The sequence below is a fragment of the Panthera leo genome, chromosome D3 (genome assembly GCF_018350215.1).
Source record: "Panthera leo isolate Ple1 chromosome D3, P.leo_Ple1_pat1.1, whole genome shotgun sequence".
Lineage (NCBI taxonomy): Eukaryota > Metazoa > Chordata > Mammalia > Carnivora > Felidae > Panthera > Panthera leo.
The window spans coordinates 76,011,705-76,030,099 of NC_056690.1; the positions used below are offsets into that span (position 1 = coordinate 76,011,705).

Sequence of the window (18,395 nt, forward strand, 5' to 3'; positions counted from 1 at the left end):
GGACAAGGGTACCATAAATAAGCATGCATTGATTCTTCACCTTTTTGTGTCCCCCTAATAGCAATTAATGAACCTGGAAGGAGGCCATATTGGCTTGGGACACTGTGTAAAATAGAGGCCCCTAGTACTCAAGAATTGATGCTCCCTGAGCTGTCCTTGGCCTGGCCCTAGTGACTGACTTTAATTAAAGTCCTCGAGGGCACCGTCTCCTTCTGGGATAAACTATATCTTCCCTAGAGGCTCCCAACCTTTGGCCAGTTTGGGGAAGCTACAGAGAGTGAAACAATCTTCGAGGACTTACTCTTCAGGCAAAAAAGCTGTCTCTTTACACAACCTGGCAAAGGGAGAGAGAAAATTCCAGCATCATGGTGCCACCTACCCTGGCATCCAAGCCTGGGAGCATGACATTAGGGCCGCAGACAAGATCAGGCCTTATGTTCATAACCACTCAGTACTTAACAGGGTATCTGCCTAGACACAATGCTCTGCTGGGAAAGAGGCATATTACCCAGATGAAATCCACAAGAAATGCCCCTGCTACTTCCTAGCCCAACTGCATCCTGCTCTATCTTTCCCTCATGGTTAGTAACAAAGACTTATTTTTTAAGACTTGCCTGTTTAGAAAGAAATCTCAATTCATCAGAACCCACCTAACTAGAGGCTTTGGTTAAGTGGATGTTCCCCCTGGAATAGACTTTTTTTTTTTATTTTTTAATATTTATTTTTGAGAGAGAGAAAGAGACAGAGATGGAGCGTGAGCGTGGGAGGGGCAAAGACAGAGGGAGACCCAGAATCCGAAGCAGCTCCAGGCTTTGAGCTGTCAGCATACAGCCCAACGTGGGGCTCCAACTCACGAACCGTGAGATCATGACCTGAGCTAAAGTCGGACGCTTAACTGACTGAGCCGCCCAGGAGCCCCAATGAACGTTTTTAATACTTATAACAGTGAACACTTGCACAGTATTTTGCCATGTACCAGGCACTGTACTAAGCACTTTACACTTAAGCTGCATGATAAAAGTTGAGGCAAGTTCTCTATTATTTTTTTTTTAATTTTTTTTCAACGTTTTTTATTTTATTTTTGGGACAGAGAGAGACAGAGCATGAACGGGGGAGGGTCAGAGAGAGAGGGAGACACAGAATCGGAAACAGGCTCCAGGCTCCCGAGCCATCAGCCCAGAGCCTGACGCGGGGCTCGAACTCATGGACCGCGAGATCGTGACCTGGCTGAAGTCGGACGCTTAACCGACTGCGCCACCCAGGCGCCCCTACAAGTTCTCTATTATTATCTCAATCTCCTAGATGACAATCTGGGAGTCAGAGAAGTCACACAGCTAGGTCTACAAGATTGCACAGTGAGCACTGGCACTCAGAGAAGAGCTTCTTAAATCCAACACACTCCTCTGTTAGTAAAGATCGAATTATGGCCACAAGACTGGGCTTGTCATAGCCAGGAGAATGCTTAGATGTTCGGGAGCATTACTGAAAACATCAAGTGTTAAAACAAAGTGAATTGAGGGATGAAACTTTAGTTGTCCCAGAAATTAAATGAATTTGTGGACTCCAATAATTCTCTGGTTCTCTCCTTTCCCTCGACATCACTCTCCCTGGCCCTGTGTGAGTCATCCCCCGAGGACTAAAGTGCCCCCAACATCCAAAGTGACTTCCAGGAAAAACACTCCTATTTTTGGTATGGGAAGGAAGATTCAGGATGCAGGTGTCAAAACAGAGCTCCCAGACTTACACTTCAGCCCCCACAGGTACTTGAGCATTACCCTGATGCCAAGCTGGCCTGAAAGGAAGTCTCAAAGATTATCTCAACAGACCCCCAAATGACTAAGAATGCGAGCTCCTGTCTCTGCTAGGCTTTAAAAGAAGTGGTCTGACTACCATAGGGCCTTTCAATGTATCACGGGGCCCTGGAGGAGGTAATGTAACTATTTTATAATCTGGGAGGATAACTAGGGCTATGAGGAGAATTGGTGGAGTGGTCATGTTGAAAGAAGGAAAATCCTTCCCTTTTCCTTCCCCTGTGAACATGGACACAGACACCAACTCACGGTGGCCATCAACGTCAGGTGAGAGTGCTATTTAGACATACTTGCTGAACTTTTACCATATCCCAGGCTCTATTCTCAGTCCTTCACCTACACTGTATCATTCATAACCCCATGAGGTAAATTCTATTATTAGCCCAATTTAAAAACAGAGAAACTATGGCACAGAGAGGTTAAGTAACTCACCTACAAATAGGCAGTCTGACTCTAGAGCCTAGGATGAAACTAGGGCTTAATAAAGGAATATCGATTTGATTAACTGAGAGACTACTGTGCCGTGGTTAGTCACTCTTGCACTCTAAGTAAGCATTAAGTCCACACAAGACAAACATTTGACCAGCTCTCTGATAAGGCTGGAATGTCCAGTTGCAAAAACACAAGGCCAACACATTTCTCTGGGAGAAATGACCCAAAATGAGAGGAAGCAGTGGCTGGAAGCTGGATGGTAGAACACAGTTGAGACGTTCCAGGTCTTTGCAGGTAATCTGGGGACCTGGCTGCCATCACATGCCGGTTACAGAGACAAATTCCCAGACTACCCTTGGTCTGGGGAAAGTTCACGTGTCCTCTGTAAGTATCCTCCGAGGGGCTGAAAGTAGCTTTCCTCCCACAGTGCTCGTCATATCAAACCAGGGCATTTGGAGACTGGAAAAAGCCATAATCCCTCCTTACATTTTTGTCCCCTATAGTCACAGGATTGATATGTGGAAAAGACATCCCTTAAATGGGTTTGGTTGTCTAAAGCTCTTTGTGGTTGCTAGGCAAATCAAAGGAGAACAGCCTCTAGCTCATATCCTTTGGGGACAGGAAACCCACACCTCACAAACCCCTCTTGAGATGTCTGCAGACTGCCCAACGTCTTCCCGAGATGCTTCTTCCTCTTACAGCACGTTGTGCACCAGCCCCGATGCTTCAGCCTCTGCGGAATTAATCAAGGTTGCTCTGCTCATGTTCAGTGTCAACCATATTCCTTTTGTCTACAGATCTGACAACAGAGGGAAGAGCTTCCTGGGGGGAGCTGCCCAGACTCAGGCCCCCTTTGTTGTGTCTCCAAATCCTCCCTTCCAATCCTGGCACTTTGCAGAAGGCTCTGTGTCCCCACTCAGCGATGGCACCTTGCTTGTATTGCCGTTTCCCTTTTCACTTTCCCTGATTTGAATTGTGAATGAACCGGGCTAAGCTTTTGGGAAATTAAGCAATTTTACAAACTGCAACTTTGCACAAATGGTTAAAACCAAAAGCAGCACATGTTTTAAAGATCGGCTTACTTTGCCCGAAGGGTTAATTCCATGGGGGTTCCCTACAAAAACGTTATTTCCAACAGCTGACAGAGCAAAAATTACAAGGAATGCACATTCTGAGTGAAATACCCAATTCAAAGATTTTTCAACAGAGATTTCTAGGTCTCTGAACCCCAGACAATGCACACCTTGGCTGTCATTTTCTCAGTAGCCCATTTTCCCCACTGTGCCAATTCTTTGACTTCCTGTTCCCAAGAATACAGGTAATAATGAGGGCTAAAGATACAAAGGCTTACAGGTGACCTCTGCATGATTCTAACTCAACTTTGGGAAAAGCAAAGAATTGAGTCAGCCAGTCTCCTGATTCGCCCCTGCACCACAGAATTACCAATTTGGTTGATACTATTTACTAAATTAAATTGTCTTCACACTGAATTGACCAGCTCCAGCATCGAGCAGGGCATGAAGAGTGTATTAGGAGTAGTTCTTGCCGGCAACTGGGTTAGGTTCACATATAAATTTTCAGCCTCAGAATGAAACAGTCCTAGCTGTAAAGTGTTTAACTCAACCACTCAAAACCATGTCCCTCTGTGCCCGCTTTGAGTTTGTGGGCCTTTCAACAGCTCGACTGTTCCACTGACCTATTTACTTCCAGTTTTTGGCCCCTCTTGCCGCTAGGGAAGGAGGAAGGTGTTTTAGCAACAGTCGTCTCATAATCCTAAATCCTCTTTTAGGAAGTGGCAACAATCAAAACGCGGTTTCATTCATGCTAATCTGTTCACAGAAATGGGAATCGGCTCATTAGGGAGTTAGTGGTAAGCTACCACGGAAAGAAACAGCAGATTCTTCTTTCCTAGACCCCCCACGTCTTTGGCTGACCTCTTTGGGATCCTCCAGGTTCCGAATGAGCCACAGGAGGGCTCCCAGAGGTTTCCTGGGATGCAGAAGCAGGTGGAGAACCGTAATTAAGGCTCAACTCAAGGTGCAGACACAAAGACAGTTTAAGTTCAAAGTGCTTCCCCGCCCTGGCAGTTGCTCAGGTGGCAGTAATTGAGGACAGGGAGAAAAGTGACAGGTGCTGTGGACACCAGCCTAACAAGAACAAGCTCAGACTTGGGGAGTCTGCAGGGCAGGTGAGCATTGCTTATCCTCTTTTCAGCAAGGTGCAAGGAGCTGCTGGGATCTTTCAGTACAAAGAAACTGGTGATGACCCTGAATGTGGGGCTTCAGAGCAGAAAACTGGGTGTAGGTCTAGACTCCTGTCCTCTGGCCCAGTCTGGGATCCTCTATAATCCTCTGCAGGCCGGTTTGGATGAACGATTTCCCTTACCCCGGTTTGGATGATTGACTTCCCTTACCCTGTGCCAACATCCTTAGACATCAATGGACGTTGCCATGTCTGGGCACTTACACAAAGTTTGAGAGAGGCCATCCTCCTTTTGCATGTTTGGCCCATCTCTTTTACACCTATAAGCCCCCTGGCCTGGGAATTTGCCTCTTGGGAATTAGGCTCCTCATTTAATCTGAGCCATGAAGAGGCCATGAAACTAACCTTGGCTGATCAAGGCAAAGTACACTCCTCTGTACTGATCCAAGACCAAGAGCATCTGGGGCTGCAAAGGTATCGTTACCTTCCTTTTTAAGGAGGAAAAGAACTGCGCTGCTCACATGGTCCCCACTCATCTCTAGCTGACAAAAGACCTTGAAAAGGAAGAACTAAGAGTTCAGAAAGGCATGACCCCTACCTTCCCTAACTTCTCTCCACCCCCCACTCCATCTCCTTTGCATCTCTTTCCATCTAAGGAAAGGGTGTTATTGGCCTATTAGGAGTCCTTGACTGATTCAGGAAAGTTAATTTCATTGACATAAACTTGGCCTCTAAAATCCAAACTGTTAGCAGACTTTTTTGAGATTTAATCCTTGGAAGCCAGCAACTGTTCTATCCCATGGAATCTCCATTGACATGCTACCTGCAAACTGTCAGATAGTTTCCTTCTAGGTTGAGCATTCGAATCAAATTGGATCATTATCTGTACCTTCTTTGCTCTTCACAGCTTTAAAGTTCCCTGAGGGGAAGAAGAATCTGGAGGTTTCGTGGTTGGTAGTTGGGTTTGTGGACATTAGCAAGTTGCCTTGTAAAAATTTGAGTGGAAAGAACCTATAAAGAAAGAAGGGCCAGACGGAATTCCCTATTCCAGGACTTTTTTTTTTTTTTTAAAGGAATGGGCATTTAAAGTCTCCCAACGACTTAGGACTTGGACATTCAGACGCTTCTTCTTAGGAACACGATTTAGAACGAAAAACTAGGCTTCCAAAGCTCACCAATGAGAAGAATCAAGGTGAATTGACAGACAGCAACATCTTTTAGAGTAATTGGAAGCAATTATCATGTAACTTCCGATTCATCAGGGACCTAGCCCACCAGCACTAAGACTTTTAAAAAGAATGTTAGACTGTTTTGCTGTTTAACATGAAATTGGACAGAGAAATTGGTGTCATGGTCTACATTCTTCTACTACAAATTAGCAGGTACCCTTTGCTCAAAATATCCAAGGCTTTTGTTGTGGAGCCAAAATTGATCAAAGGTTACTGCAATCTAAAAACAAAAGAAAGAAAGGGAGAGAGAATTCTCCAGTTGCCTGGTTGCTAAGCAACCATAGTCTGTTCTGGTAACTGGGTCCGGGGGTCTTTGCTTTCATTTGCTGCTGACTTTCACTCCATATATAATATATACCAGCATGTTTATTCTCCTGTAAATGCCCAGCAAATAAAAAGCGATAAAGCCCTTTCACTGAAATTATTCATGTGCTAAAAGCTTTTATCCACATCTCTGGTGTGATTGACAATATCATACCAGCAAGCTTCCAGAATTAGTTCTTGTTCTGCTATTGTACTCCTGGGCTTTCTTTCTTTAATAAAAGAAAAAGAGCTACAGTTTTATTTAAGCTTTCTATAGTCTGGCATTACAGCTCCTTAGTACCAATGATTAAGATGTCATGTCTATTCCAGGCACGTTTTTTCCTTCTAGTTGCTGTCAACTTTCTGGAGAAACTACCTTTCACATGATTTTGCCCCCTTAAAAACTTCGGGTTGCCCTTAGAGCTCATCCGCAGGAGAGAATTTGAATGAGTTATTAGTACATTTCTGAGAGCCTTTAAGGACATCCAAATGGTATGTGACACACTTCAGACTGTTTCTCAAAGTATGTACCAAGGACCACTTACATCAAAATAAAAATTCAAGGGCTAGGCCTGGGGATCTCCATCTTATCCAACACCGGGTGCCTCTCCCCACCAGGTAACTGTGGTGCACACTGAAGTTTGAACACCACTGCCTGAAAGGACTTGATTGTTTTCATTTGTTCAGATTAATCCATCCTGGCCAAACCTTTATTTTGAATTCAGAGATAGAGAGTATCTATTTGGCCAAAGGCTTCAGGATCCCTCAGAAATGACCAGTTCTTATGGTTAATGGCTGGCTGTCAGCACTGGCAACCAGGCTCCTCACTCCCTCACCAGGAAAGCAGCCCACAAGACAGGGGCCTTAATGGCAAAGATGACCACACATACGAGGCTGGCCACAAGCACAAAGGGGTAGCTTGGTGGTCAACCCCATCTCCCCTTTTCCTTTACCTAAAGATTTTACCTTGGCACTGAAGATCCATACCCAAAAATGTATGTAGCAGGTGCAAATTTCATGAGTCACAAACTCAAGGGTTTTCTCTCTAACAGGATTTCATTTATTCATCAATATCTCATTTCTACCTGATGGCCAGAAACTCAATCTTACTAATTTCAGGAAAACGTCAAATTCAGTGATAACCCTTTCAGGTTTAAATCTCAGTCACTCACATTTGGGATTTCTCGCCCTCCTTGTGCCTTTCTGCAGCTGATCCTAAGCTCCAGGGGGGACGAAGGAACAGAGCTTGTGCAATGTTGTTGTGGCCCAGTGTGGACAGGAACAACTCCTTCTCCACCCTGAACTAGCTACATCCTCTGCTTCTATGTAGGCACGCCATGGGTGCTCTGCTTATCTTCCAGGCTCTGCAGAAGGGCCCTTACTGGCTACCCAGCTCTAAGCCTCCCAGGAAAAACCTAGAGATTGTTCTGGCCATCTTTTGCCTGCACATACCTCATCCACCATCAGTTCTGTTCCACCACTGCCCCACCCTGACAGTTTGGAGAACTTGACTATGAATCTTATTGAGTCCCTGGGCCTCATCCTGGAAGCAAGTCACACAAGCCTTCTCTGCCCTCACATTTGAAAATATAAATGGGGATTCCAAGAAGAAGGAATAGTTATTTCCCTCCCCTGAACCTAACACCCTATCTCCTTTCCTGTCAATTTCTTCACTCCTGCAAGAAAGAAATGTTTCCATCTCCTCTAAGTGAAGATGGGGAAGATACAAGGTCCATATCAGAACCCGAACCCCTATAAGTTGAAATCTAAGGGAGAATGGGGATGGGGTATGAGTGAGGAGTAAGTAAAGGAACTGCAGAAATAACAACAACCCACAAAAGACAAACCTCTATATCTCATCACACTACTGCTACATGGGGCCCCGGAACTAGATTTACAGGGCAAAATAAACATACACACAGAATGAGTGAAAACAGCATCAACTCTGGCTCTTGGTTAAGAAAGAGCCCCATGGTTAGACATCCAATGAAGTGCCTCAGTAGTAGATTTCAGTCTTTCTTATCTTGCTGTCAAATTGTAGCAACTGTCAAGACTTTGGACATCATCTCCTAATTGATTGTACTAATCAGGACCACCACCATTACATGGGGCAAAGCTCTGCCTCCAAATGACTAAAGGGGACTTACTGATTTGCATAAGGGAGGTTTTAGGTACAATGGACCCGGGGCCACAAATGATGTTGTCAGGGCTCAGTTTCTCTATCTCCTGGTTCTACATCCTGCTGCCTGACTTCAGTCTGTCTTCTGTGCTATGCAAGATAGCCTCTGGCAGCCCCAAACTCACATGCTCTTCGTTTAATAATCCCAGTGGAAACTGACAGGAATCGACATAGCTCTAGCAGGAAGCCCCAGGGAAGGTTTTCATTGGCCTAACTAGAGGCCCACTCCTCACTCTGGACTAATCGCTAGGCAGAGGGGCAAAATGGAACAGGTCTTGCTCCAGGAGGAGGAGTTCGGTGGCCAGGTGCAAAGGAATGTTCCAGGCAACTAATGACAAATGTCCACCAACCTGATGACCCTATCATGATTCTTTTATCCCTTTGCACCAACAGAGTAACTATCTTAAAGCATAAATGCTCATTAACTCCTCACTTCAGTCATCAATCCTATATTTAATATGTATTGAATGCCCACTATGTACCAAGGGCTGGCTAGGTCTTGAAAATATCAAGGAATGAACAGACAAGATCCTTCTTGTAGGGAGCTTACTTCTACTCCAGACACCCCTTCCAAGTCCTTCCAACCTTTCTCTCCAGCATCATTTCCTCCTCCATACTGCCTATGAGGCCACAGGGAACTGGCCATTGTCATCTGTCTCCATGTCGGTCCATGTTACACCATCAGTCTGGAACAGATTTGCTCATCTATAAATACATCTGAAATATTTCCTACCTGCTGTACCTTTCAAAGTTGAGTCATCTTTCAGTGCCCACTCCAATGTCTCCTCTTCCAGACGCCATCCCAATTACCCCACCAGAATTACTCACTCCTCCCTCTGCAATCCCACAGCACTGGATTTTTACCCCAGTGTAGCACACATTCCATTCTGTTCAGGATCCTGGTTATTTGCATGCGTGTTTTCTCCAATGAACTGCAATCTCCTGGAAGTGTTCTTTAAGTCCTTGATCCCTCCCTTCAGAGCGCAGCTCAATGCTATGCACATAGCTGGTGTCTATTAACTATTAGTTAAATAAAACAGGAAAGGCTAAGCAGAAAAGTATTTCAGTGTTATCTGCCCTTGAGTTTACCCTCACTTTGGCCATTTGCTGGTGTTAACCTAGGCCATTGTGTGACACACATAATTAGAATTCAGTTCTGAGCATCTGTGGGTAAACAGATGTGAACACCATCATCAAATTCTCCACTTCTAAACCTGCTGTTTGGTGGCCAGCTATGTGACCAAACATAGTTCTTCTGTTGTCCCAGAATTCTGGTTAAGATTCAAGTCTGGAGGCAACATTCTTAGCTCAGAAAACTCCCAGGAATTAAAGTCCTTCTTTCAATACTGATTGAGAGAGGTCATTTTAAAACCAGCCCAGGGGCGCCTGGGTGGCTCGGTCGGTTAAGCGTCCGACTTCGGCTCAGGTCATGATCTCACAGTCCGTGAGTTCGAGCCCCGCGTCGGGCTCTGTGCTGACTGCTCAGAGCCTGGAGTCTGTTTCAGATTCTGTGTCTCCCTCTCTCTCCGCCCCTCCCCTGTTCATGCTCTGTCTCTCTCTGTCTCAAAAATAAATGTTAAAAAAAAAAATTAAAACCAGCCCAATCACTCTAAGAAGGGCATTGCATTATAAGAAGAGGTCACTGGCATTTGGGCAAGGCCATCCTTTCTGAGCTACTCATTAGAGAAAGAAAATGCAATGATTCCCCTCCCTGATCCAAAAAAGGCAGCTGACATGAAACTTCCTTATAAAAATTGGGGTGTCTGTAGGAGGAAGAGAATGTCTTTACATAATTCAGGACTGAAAAACAATTTCTGCAAAACCTCATGAAAATTAGATCCTCTTGTCTTCCTCAGGCAATCCGTGTGGTCTTCGCTCTCCTCTGCTTCCCAGGCAGTCCATGGACCTGAGTACATGTGAACATGATTTAGCCTCCCTCCAAACCCTGTGAGGCCAAAATGGAAATGATATTCTTCATAGCCAACATTTACATAGCACATCATAGTTTTTAAAGGCTTCCACATGTAGTTGCTCATTTGATTCTCACGGGAAATATAACTTAACTTAGATTATACAGTCAATTTGGGGTAGAACCAACTAGAACCCAGTTATCCTAACTCCTAGATCAGCAAGTGCTCCTCCCACTAGAACACAGAACCAGGACTCTCTGTTCATGCAGCCAGCATGGACCTGCGACCAGTGCACAGGCTCGGATACAGCTGGATGGTGTTGAACCATCATTTTCCCATCACTACACCTCCTTCAACAAAATCTGGAGAATTTTTACAAAAAATAATATTTCCATAGGCAGGGTAAGGGCTGTCTACTTTGTTGTAGGCTCTGGGCTAAGCCCATAACATCCATTCTCTCTAATCTTTTTCAACACTGAGAAGTAGGTATCATGATCTGTCCTTCATGGATGAAGAAACTGAGACTCAGAGAGGATAAGAAACATGCCTAAGTACTCCCAGCTAGGAAGTGGTAGGACCTCCCCCAGAACAGGACTGCTCTACCTCAAAGTCAACATTCCTCCCCCAACACTGGATGTGCTGTGATTATAGGAGAGTATTCTTGTCAGGTGGCCTGAAACTTCTCCCTGGTGGCCACTCTTTTGGATTGCATAGTTACCTGCAGGAGGCCAATGTTCAAATAAAAACCAGTTTACTGAAAAGTAACATAACACAGACAACTAGAGGTAAAGAAGACCTTGGGGAGATGGGATGTTGGCCAGATGCATCGTGATGGAGGACAGAAGGCTGACAAAAGGTGTGGAGGTCTCACACAATGGGACAAGGATCCCAGGGTAAAGAGAGGGTATCTGAAATCAGGACATCGCTGAAGATAGCCTGAGAAGGATCAGATGCAAGAAACTTCTACTCATTCGGGTTTGCCCTCAACCAGCCTTCTTTCCCAGCATCAATCTTTGGACAAATTCTATGGCTGCAACATTGCTTCTTCTGCTTCTAACAGGCTCTAAGAGCCACTAGGTCCAGAGTAAAAAGAATCCTCTTCCTGAGTGTGTCACCATGACCAGTATCCCTGCACAAGGCCTTGGATGCTTTGTAAGCATTGAGTGGTTTAAATAGTCATTGCATTCATACATAGCCCTTTTCCATCATCATGTTTTATATGACATTAATTATTTTTCCCTTTCTTTCATTGAAAAAGCTTTCAACCAGAGAGAATTCTAATTAATTTGAGGCAAGAATAATTTTTCTTACATCTTGCTGCTTCCAGTGTGTGATTAAAAGGAGCAATTTAAAGTGGGCATCTTCAAACCTCTCGTGTAATATTGAGTGGCTCTGCTAAATAGCTTTTAGATGTGCTGTTCATGTGTTATTTTGATGAGAGTTGGTGATGGTGTTAATTTCTGATAGAATACTAGATTGCTGGGTTCTCTTTCTAACTAAGAGATATCTTTGCACAAAGGGAAGGGCTCTACCATCTCATTTAGTCAGACTTCTCTATTTTTGTCACGATATTGCTCATGGTCCCTTCTCTTCTGTGTACCCCCTCACAGATTGTCTTGATATGTATTATTTCACTTACATGCATTTTATCATTCCAAACGAACTGTATTCTTCGGAGTGGGACCAAGCTTTTCCCTAACATCACAGGCTGCATTATCTTGGTAAAAGCACTAACTCGATTCTGGTAGCTTGAGTAGAAGGAGATCATCTAATCTCATAAAGAATCACATGTTTCATGCTCTTCATGGTGGACTGGCACCAGAAATGGAAAGCCATTCTGACTCCAAGAGTGTATGCAGGATCTGGTTGTGATTCAAATCTTGGGGGGTGCCTGGGTGGCACAGTTGGTTAAGAGTCCAATTCTTGATCTCAGCTCAGGTCTTGATCTCAGGGTTGGGAGTTCAAGCCCTGTGTTGGTTTATGCGCTGGGCATGAAGCCTACTTAGAAAAAAAAAAATCTGAGTATCATAGGCTCTTAGAAAGTTATGAAAGCTAAGATGTGAAGGAAATTGCTTAGAAAGGGACATAATGTGAGACAGGAATGAGAAGGGGGGACAGTTCTCGAACAATACAATTTAATGGTTAGAAAGACAATGAGCCCCCAAAGGGAAAAGGAGAATAGTTGAGATAAAGAGAAAGAATATAATAATCTACTGCATTGGGGAAAGCATGATCCAATGCAGGTCAACTCTGTTCAATGCTGCTGAAGAGTTAAGAGACAGAAAGGTGTCTGTTAGACTTAGTTACGCAGAGACCTTGGTAAGAAACAATTCTATGGAGCTCTGGGGATAGAAGAAAGTGGTTAAGGTATGAGGGCCAGGTGAAGAACTGGAAAAAGCAAATGAAAGTGAGGCTCTCAAGAAGTTTATCTACGACGTGGGGGAAAAGACCAAGGGTGATCGATGATGGTGGACACAGAATCTGGAGAGGTTTCGCTCCCATTTTTAGAATGACTCCATCGCAAAAGTGGAAAAGTTTAAGGGATGTGGTTATAGAGAGAGTCTTCTTTAAATATGTATGCTCCTCTCCCCAGCCCCACCACCACATATACACACAAGCTATGCGGCAACACCAGTCTTTGGTCTTTCTAGCAGGAAAATTCTCCAGATAAAAAAGTAAAATCCAAAGCTATTCCTCTGACATCAATACACAGCCCAGCTGTCGTGGCTGGCCAGCCAATTGCGTAATGGCATTCGAAACCCCTCCCCTAGAAAGCAGAGGGAATGAGAGTCCCAATCTCATGATGTAAGGATTCCCAGCGCTCATATGGTCTTTGCCCTATGAAATCTCAGAGGGCTGAGTTCCACCAGACTTCTAAACCATATGCTTTTGGTCTCTTACAAAAGGAGTACTTCTGTGTATTTTTAAACATAGTTTGCACCACCTATTTGAGGCCACACAGAATGGCCTAGGTGAATTGTGACTTGCCATCAACTACGGCAGAAGTGGGCCCAGAACCCACAGCCCCCTGAGGCAGGCCGGGTCTTCTCACAAAACAGATGAGCCGCTTCAATCTCCTCCTCACTTAGCAGCTTTGTCTTCACCCTCAACTCACAGAACAGAGAGTTTGGGTTTGAAAAGCTTGATGGGTTACTTTTCCACACCACTACCACACCCACCAGTTTACAGTGGAAAACTGAGATTCAGAGAGGGAAAATGCCCGTCGCCCATGGCAACCAGCTAGATTGAAGCCCGAGTCCTCCCATCCTCAGGCCAGCATGTTTGTGTATCTGCTTCACGTGTCCACATGTGCAACGGGCGGGTCTGGGTGCATCCTAGCAGTTCAGCAGAAGGAGAAAGACCTCCTTTTCTTAAAAACCTGACTATCTCCTTTCAAGCCCCTCCTCCAACCAAGAACTTGATATTGCCCAATTTATTCTCTCTGGGAAGAGCACTAGGTTCCTGAGCTATAAATATTAAGTCCTGTGAGGTTTCCTCTCAGAGCTGAGGTACAGCTAATGAAGCCTAAAAGCTGTGCTAAGTGTGAACTGAAAGAAAAGAGTTTTTACTTTCAGGCCCATCAAGGGGAGGAGCATTTTCTTTCCCCAACCATAATGATCCAACAGGGCCTTCCAAGAAAGAAATCTTCACAAGTGGAAATTACTGAGGCAGGAGTGGTTATTTCTGATCACCATGAAATCCCCCCCTAAATCACCACGTCTAGTGCTGACTCAGTGAGGAGGGCTGCATCACCTTCCTACCTCATTTTCTCCAAAGATGAGATGGCCCTTGGGTCTGCCAGCTTATATTGGCCACCAACACAGAGCCTATGCCCTTAGCACTGGCCCCAGTTTGGTCCCTTCATCCTTCCATACTGTGCCTGAGACCCATTTTTCACCAATCTGGGAGATTTGAGTGGCTTAATTTCTCCTCTAAATCCAACTTCTCAATGGCCTACAGACCTCTCTTCCCTGCCCTAACTCCAAGGACCTCCATCGCAAAGTCTTGAATCGAATTTTTGCTGGTTAAACAAAGTGATGTCACTTGTGCCCTTTAGGCCAATAGCCTCCTGTGCTTTGCTGTCTCTTCTCCCTTAAATCTTTGCAACCCAACCCTCATCATCAACATTAAATGAAACTATAGTCTTTAAGGCTAAATCTCAAGTGCTTTGTTTAATCACCCTGCTCTCATTTCTCTACAGCACTTGACACATTTAACAACCTCCCCCACCCTGCACACACACTTCTTTGAAATTCTCTCTTCCTGGTTTCTGTAACTGTCTCTACAACCTTTCTGCCACCTCTATCTTTTACAGTTTGATGACTTTAAGACCTTTCCTTTTGGATGTTCTCAACTTCAACACATCTAAAGCCACCCTCTTTAGTGGTCTTCTTTTGAAACCTACTTTCCTGTGTCTTGAATGTCACCACCATCTCCCAGCCTAGCAGGCTGGTACCAAGGAGTCATCTTTGACTCCTCTCTATTCTCAGCCCACACGTTCAATTAGTCCCCAAATCCTATTGATGCTTCCTTCAAAATATCTCCCAGACTTATACCATCCTCTTCATTAACACACTGTTCTCTTCTTTCTAACCTATTTTGTCCATCATTGATGGTTTAGTCCCTCTTGCCCACCACTGATGGATCCTTAAAACACTTCCCAAGCCTTACCAACAGTGACTCCCATTTCCCATATGAAACTAAAGTCCTTGCTCTAAATTTAAAATCCTGGGGCACCTGGGTGGCTCAGTCAGTTAAGTGTCCGACTTCCACTCAGGTCATAACCTCTCAGTTCATGAGTTCAAGCCCCACATTTGTCTCTTGCACAGAGCCAGCTTCAGATCCTCTGTCTCCCTCTCTCTCTGCCTCTCTCTCTCTCTTTCTCTCTCTGTCAAAAATAAATAAATGTTAAAAAAATAACAAAATGCCTAAACACACTTGCTCTATCCTGCTTAATCACCTCGAATTCCCATTACTCCACAGCATGAATTCTTGGTAACAAGAATTGCTTTGCTGCCTTCATGCAAATGAACATGATTTACTAGTTTCCATTGCCAACAAGTTGATGCGCTACTCTCTATCCTGGGAACACCTTCCACTGCACTCCACATTGCCCCCCTCTTATTCATCCTGCAGGGTCCTATTGAAGACTCATGTCCTCTCTTGTGTACCTGGTAACACCTGGTCACCTGGAACTATAACTCTTCTTGCTCTCTGTACTACATAGTACTAAGTATTTTATGGTGGGAGTAACTATTCAACTCAACATATTTAAAAGATTTATTCTGACCAAGTCGCTAACAGAGAATACAAAAGGTGGGAGGGGATACAAAGATTGTTTTTAATGGTCTGTACCACTGGCAACTTGGGGGTAAGGAAAAGGTTTTAGTCTTTCCATAATCTCCTTCAGCCACCCCTTCCATTCTCTCTTTTTTCCTTTATACACAATAGAAATTTATTTCTCACAATTCTGGAGTTGGGAAGTCCAAGATAAAGGTGCTGGTGTGTTTGGTGTCTAGTGAGTCATTACATGGCAGAAGGGACAAGAGAATTCTCTGGGGCTTCTCATTCATGACCTAATCACCTCCCAAAGGCCCCACCTCTAATAGCATCTCATGAGGGATTAGGTTTCAACATATGAATTTTACCCCCTCCATTCTTTAACATGGGTCATTGATGTTTTCTCAATTTTAGGTAAAATCTATAGAGCCTGTTGAGGTCCAGGTTTCCATTCCATCAAGTTTCTTGACAACAAGAAAAATAACTTAAGCTGATGGTTAGCTGTTAATGTCTAATCCAGACATAATCGTTAAAAACAAGTAATTTAAATAGATGTAAATAATATAAAAGTTTACTCTAAGTTAAACCAAATTATGGATATTCATTGAATATCTAGGTAATTTCCAAATAAGATAATGTACATAAATATTAATTGACAAACATAAGTTATCTACTTCTGGCATCTTTTTTGTTAAGTGTTTCCTGATAAAAATCTCACTATCTCACACAAATTTTTTTTTTGTAATAAAAGACTACTTGAAGAGCTCTATATACAAGTTTCCTACAAAGCATTTTGCGAAAGTACTTATCCTGAGATGCTCAAGGAAATTATGTAATAACATGTAGAATAAACAATTTCCATTACAAAACTTCCATTTTGATAGCATACAAAAAGTATGGCATGAGATCATCAAAAATGCCTAAGACACTACCAGAAATACTATGAGGTTTTCCTGGGGAAAACTTCTTTACAGATTTTCTTTTTACACTAAAGAAATAGTAATGTTATGCTGAAACACAATATTTGCATACAATATATCCACTCCCCCCCCCAAAAAAAAAGCCTAACTGAAACCACACAAAAAGAGCCATCCTAGGGTGTTACACCCTTATCTTGGTTGGTACTTTTTATAGTAACAGAACCAACAGATTAGGAATATGACAAGAATATTTTCTCCTTTAGGTGGGGCTCCTCATATCCTCATTCTGTCTTCATGCTCAAGCCTCCACTTTTCACAGCAGGCTCTCCTAAATTAACTGTCTTCTGATCCGGTGATCCCATCAACTTAGACTCAGTCACTTCCTTTCGGTATGAAGGCTGTTATTTACCAATACCGTTACACTCCATTTGAGTAGAAAGGTAGGTTTAGAGTGGAAAACGTCTTTTAAACATGATTATAGAGTCTCTTAGTATAAACAATTCTCTCTCTCCATCTATCTACACACACACACACATATAATGTTCTTGCCAAAAACATTTTCCCAACTATTTTAGCTTTATAAAATACCAAATATTCAATCAAAATAATTTCCAACAGGGGTGCCTGGGTGGCTGAGTCGGTTAAGCGTCCAACTTCAGCTCAGGTCATGATCTCACGGTTCGTGAGTTCGAGCCCCACGTCGGGCTCTGTGCTGACAGCTCAGAGCCTGGAGCCTGCTTCGGATTCTGTGTCTCCCTCTCTCTCTGCCCCTTCCCTGCTCATGCTGTGTCTCTCTGTCTCAAAAATAAATAAACATTTTAAAAAATTAAAAAATAATAATAATAATAATTTCCAACAACACCCAGTCCACTTTCCTTTTTGATTTTTTAATTAAAAGGATACTTGATACTTAATATTAATTGTTAAATGTAAGGTTATCTACTTTCAGCTTCTTAGCTTTTATAGAGAAACCAAAGATATTTGGGTCTATTAATAAGTATTTTTTTGCCACATTAAAAAATTATACTATGAAAATATGTTGTCTAAAAAATTATAAATGTTATAATTATTACTAATAAATTTGCTAAGCTACTATTGAATGTTCAACAGCTTGCTTCCTAGCTTTCCTTGGAAAGTCAAAGTCACTAATAGTCAAAACTTATGAACCCCTGTAAAAAAAAAACTACTAGAAACAATAAGAGCAATGGGAAACAATTTTGTATACAGAGTATGAGAAGAATATGGCATGTTTTTTTATATGAAGAGTATGCAAGGAATACAAGATGGATTTTTTAAAGTAAGTTTTCCTTAAAAAAAATGATTGTTTCAGAATAACAAAAAGAAAAAGAATAAGACAAAATGTAAATGAATATAGAAAACTGCTGAAGGTTTGTAGGAAAAAAAATTTTATGTTGTGAGGTCAATGCGGGCTAAAATTGAATAGATATATTTATAAGGGCTTTTAAATAAGTTCAATAATATTATAATACAAACCTAGAGTTTAATTTTCTCTCTCTTAAAAATCACAAAGTATCTTAGATTATTAGTCTGCTTTTAATAAAAGAGTATATAAGGTTTTCTTTACCTTTAATGTAAGCTTCCTAGGAAACAAAAATTTTTTTTCAAATAAGCTCTACACCCAATGTGGGGCTTGAACTCACAACACTGAGATCAAGAGATACACACTCCACCGACTGAGCCAGCCAGGCACCCCAGGACACAAACACTCTTCATCTCATCAAAATATTTCCTAGGGTTCACATTGTCTTTATCAGCTTTTTAATTACTTAGAAAAACTAACTCTTCAATATTGAAAGAGCTAAGGTTTTTCAAAACCATGTAACTTTCTGTATTTGCCCTTGAGATTTTTAAAAATATAATTTATTGTCAAGTTAGCTAACATAAAGAGTATACAGTGTGCTCTTGGCTTTGGGAGTAGAATCCCATGATTCGCCACTTACGTACAACACCCAGTGCTCATCCCAACAAGTGTCCCCCTCAGTGCCCATCACCCATTTCCCCTCCTCTTCACCCCCCTGCATCAACTCAGTTTTTTCTGTATATTTAAGAGTCTCTTATGGTTTTCTTCCCTCTCTGTTTGAAACTATTTTTCCCCCTTCCCCTCCCCC

General features: G+C 42.9%; 1 protein-coding gene across 1 annotated transcript in view; it reads left to right on the forward strand.

The window, feature by feature from the left end:
• Positions 1-2,471: 2,471 nt before the first annotated feature.
• ST8SIA3 (ST8 alpha-N-acetyl-neuraminide alpha-2,8-sialyltransferase 3) overlaps positions 2,472-18,395 on the forward strand; it is a 79,558-nt gene continuing 63,634 nt past the window's right edge. Inside the window, 4 exon segments of the mRNA XM_042909708.1 lie at positions 2,472-3,179; positions 4,196-4,259; positions 4,458-4,632; positions 4,773-4,919. Of these exon segments, the coding sequence (XP_042765642.1) occupies positions 2,472-3,179; positions 4,196-4,259; positions 4,458-4,632; positions 4,773-4,919 (1,094 nt within the window).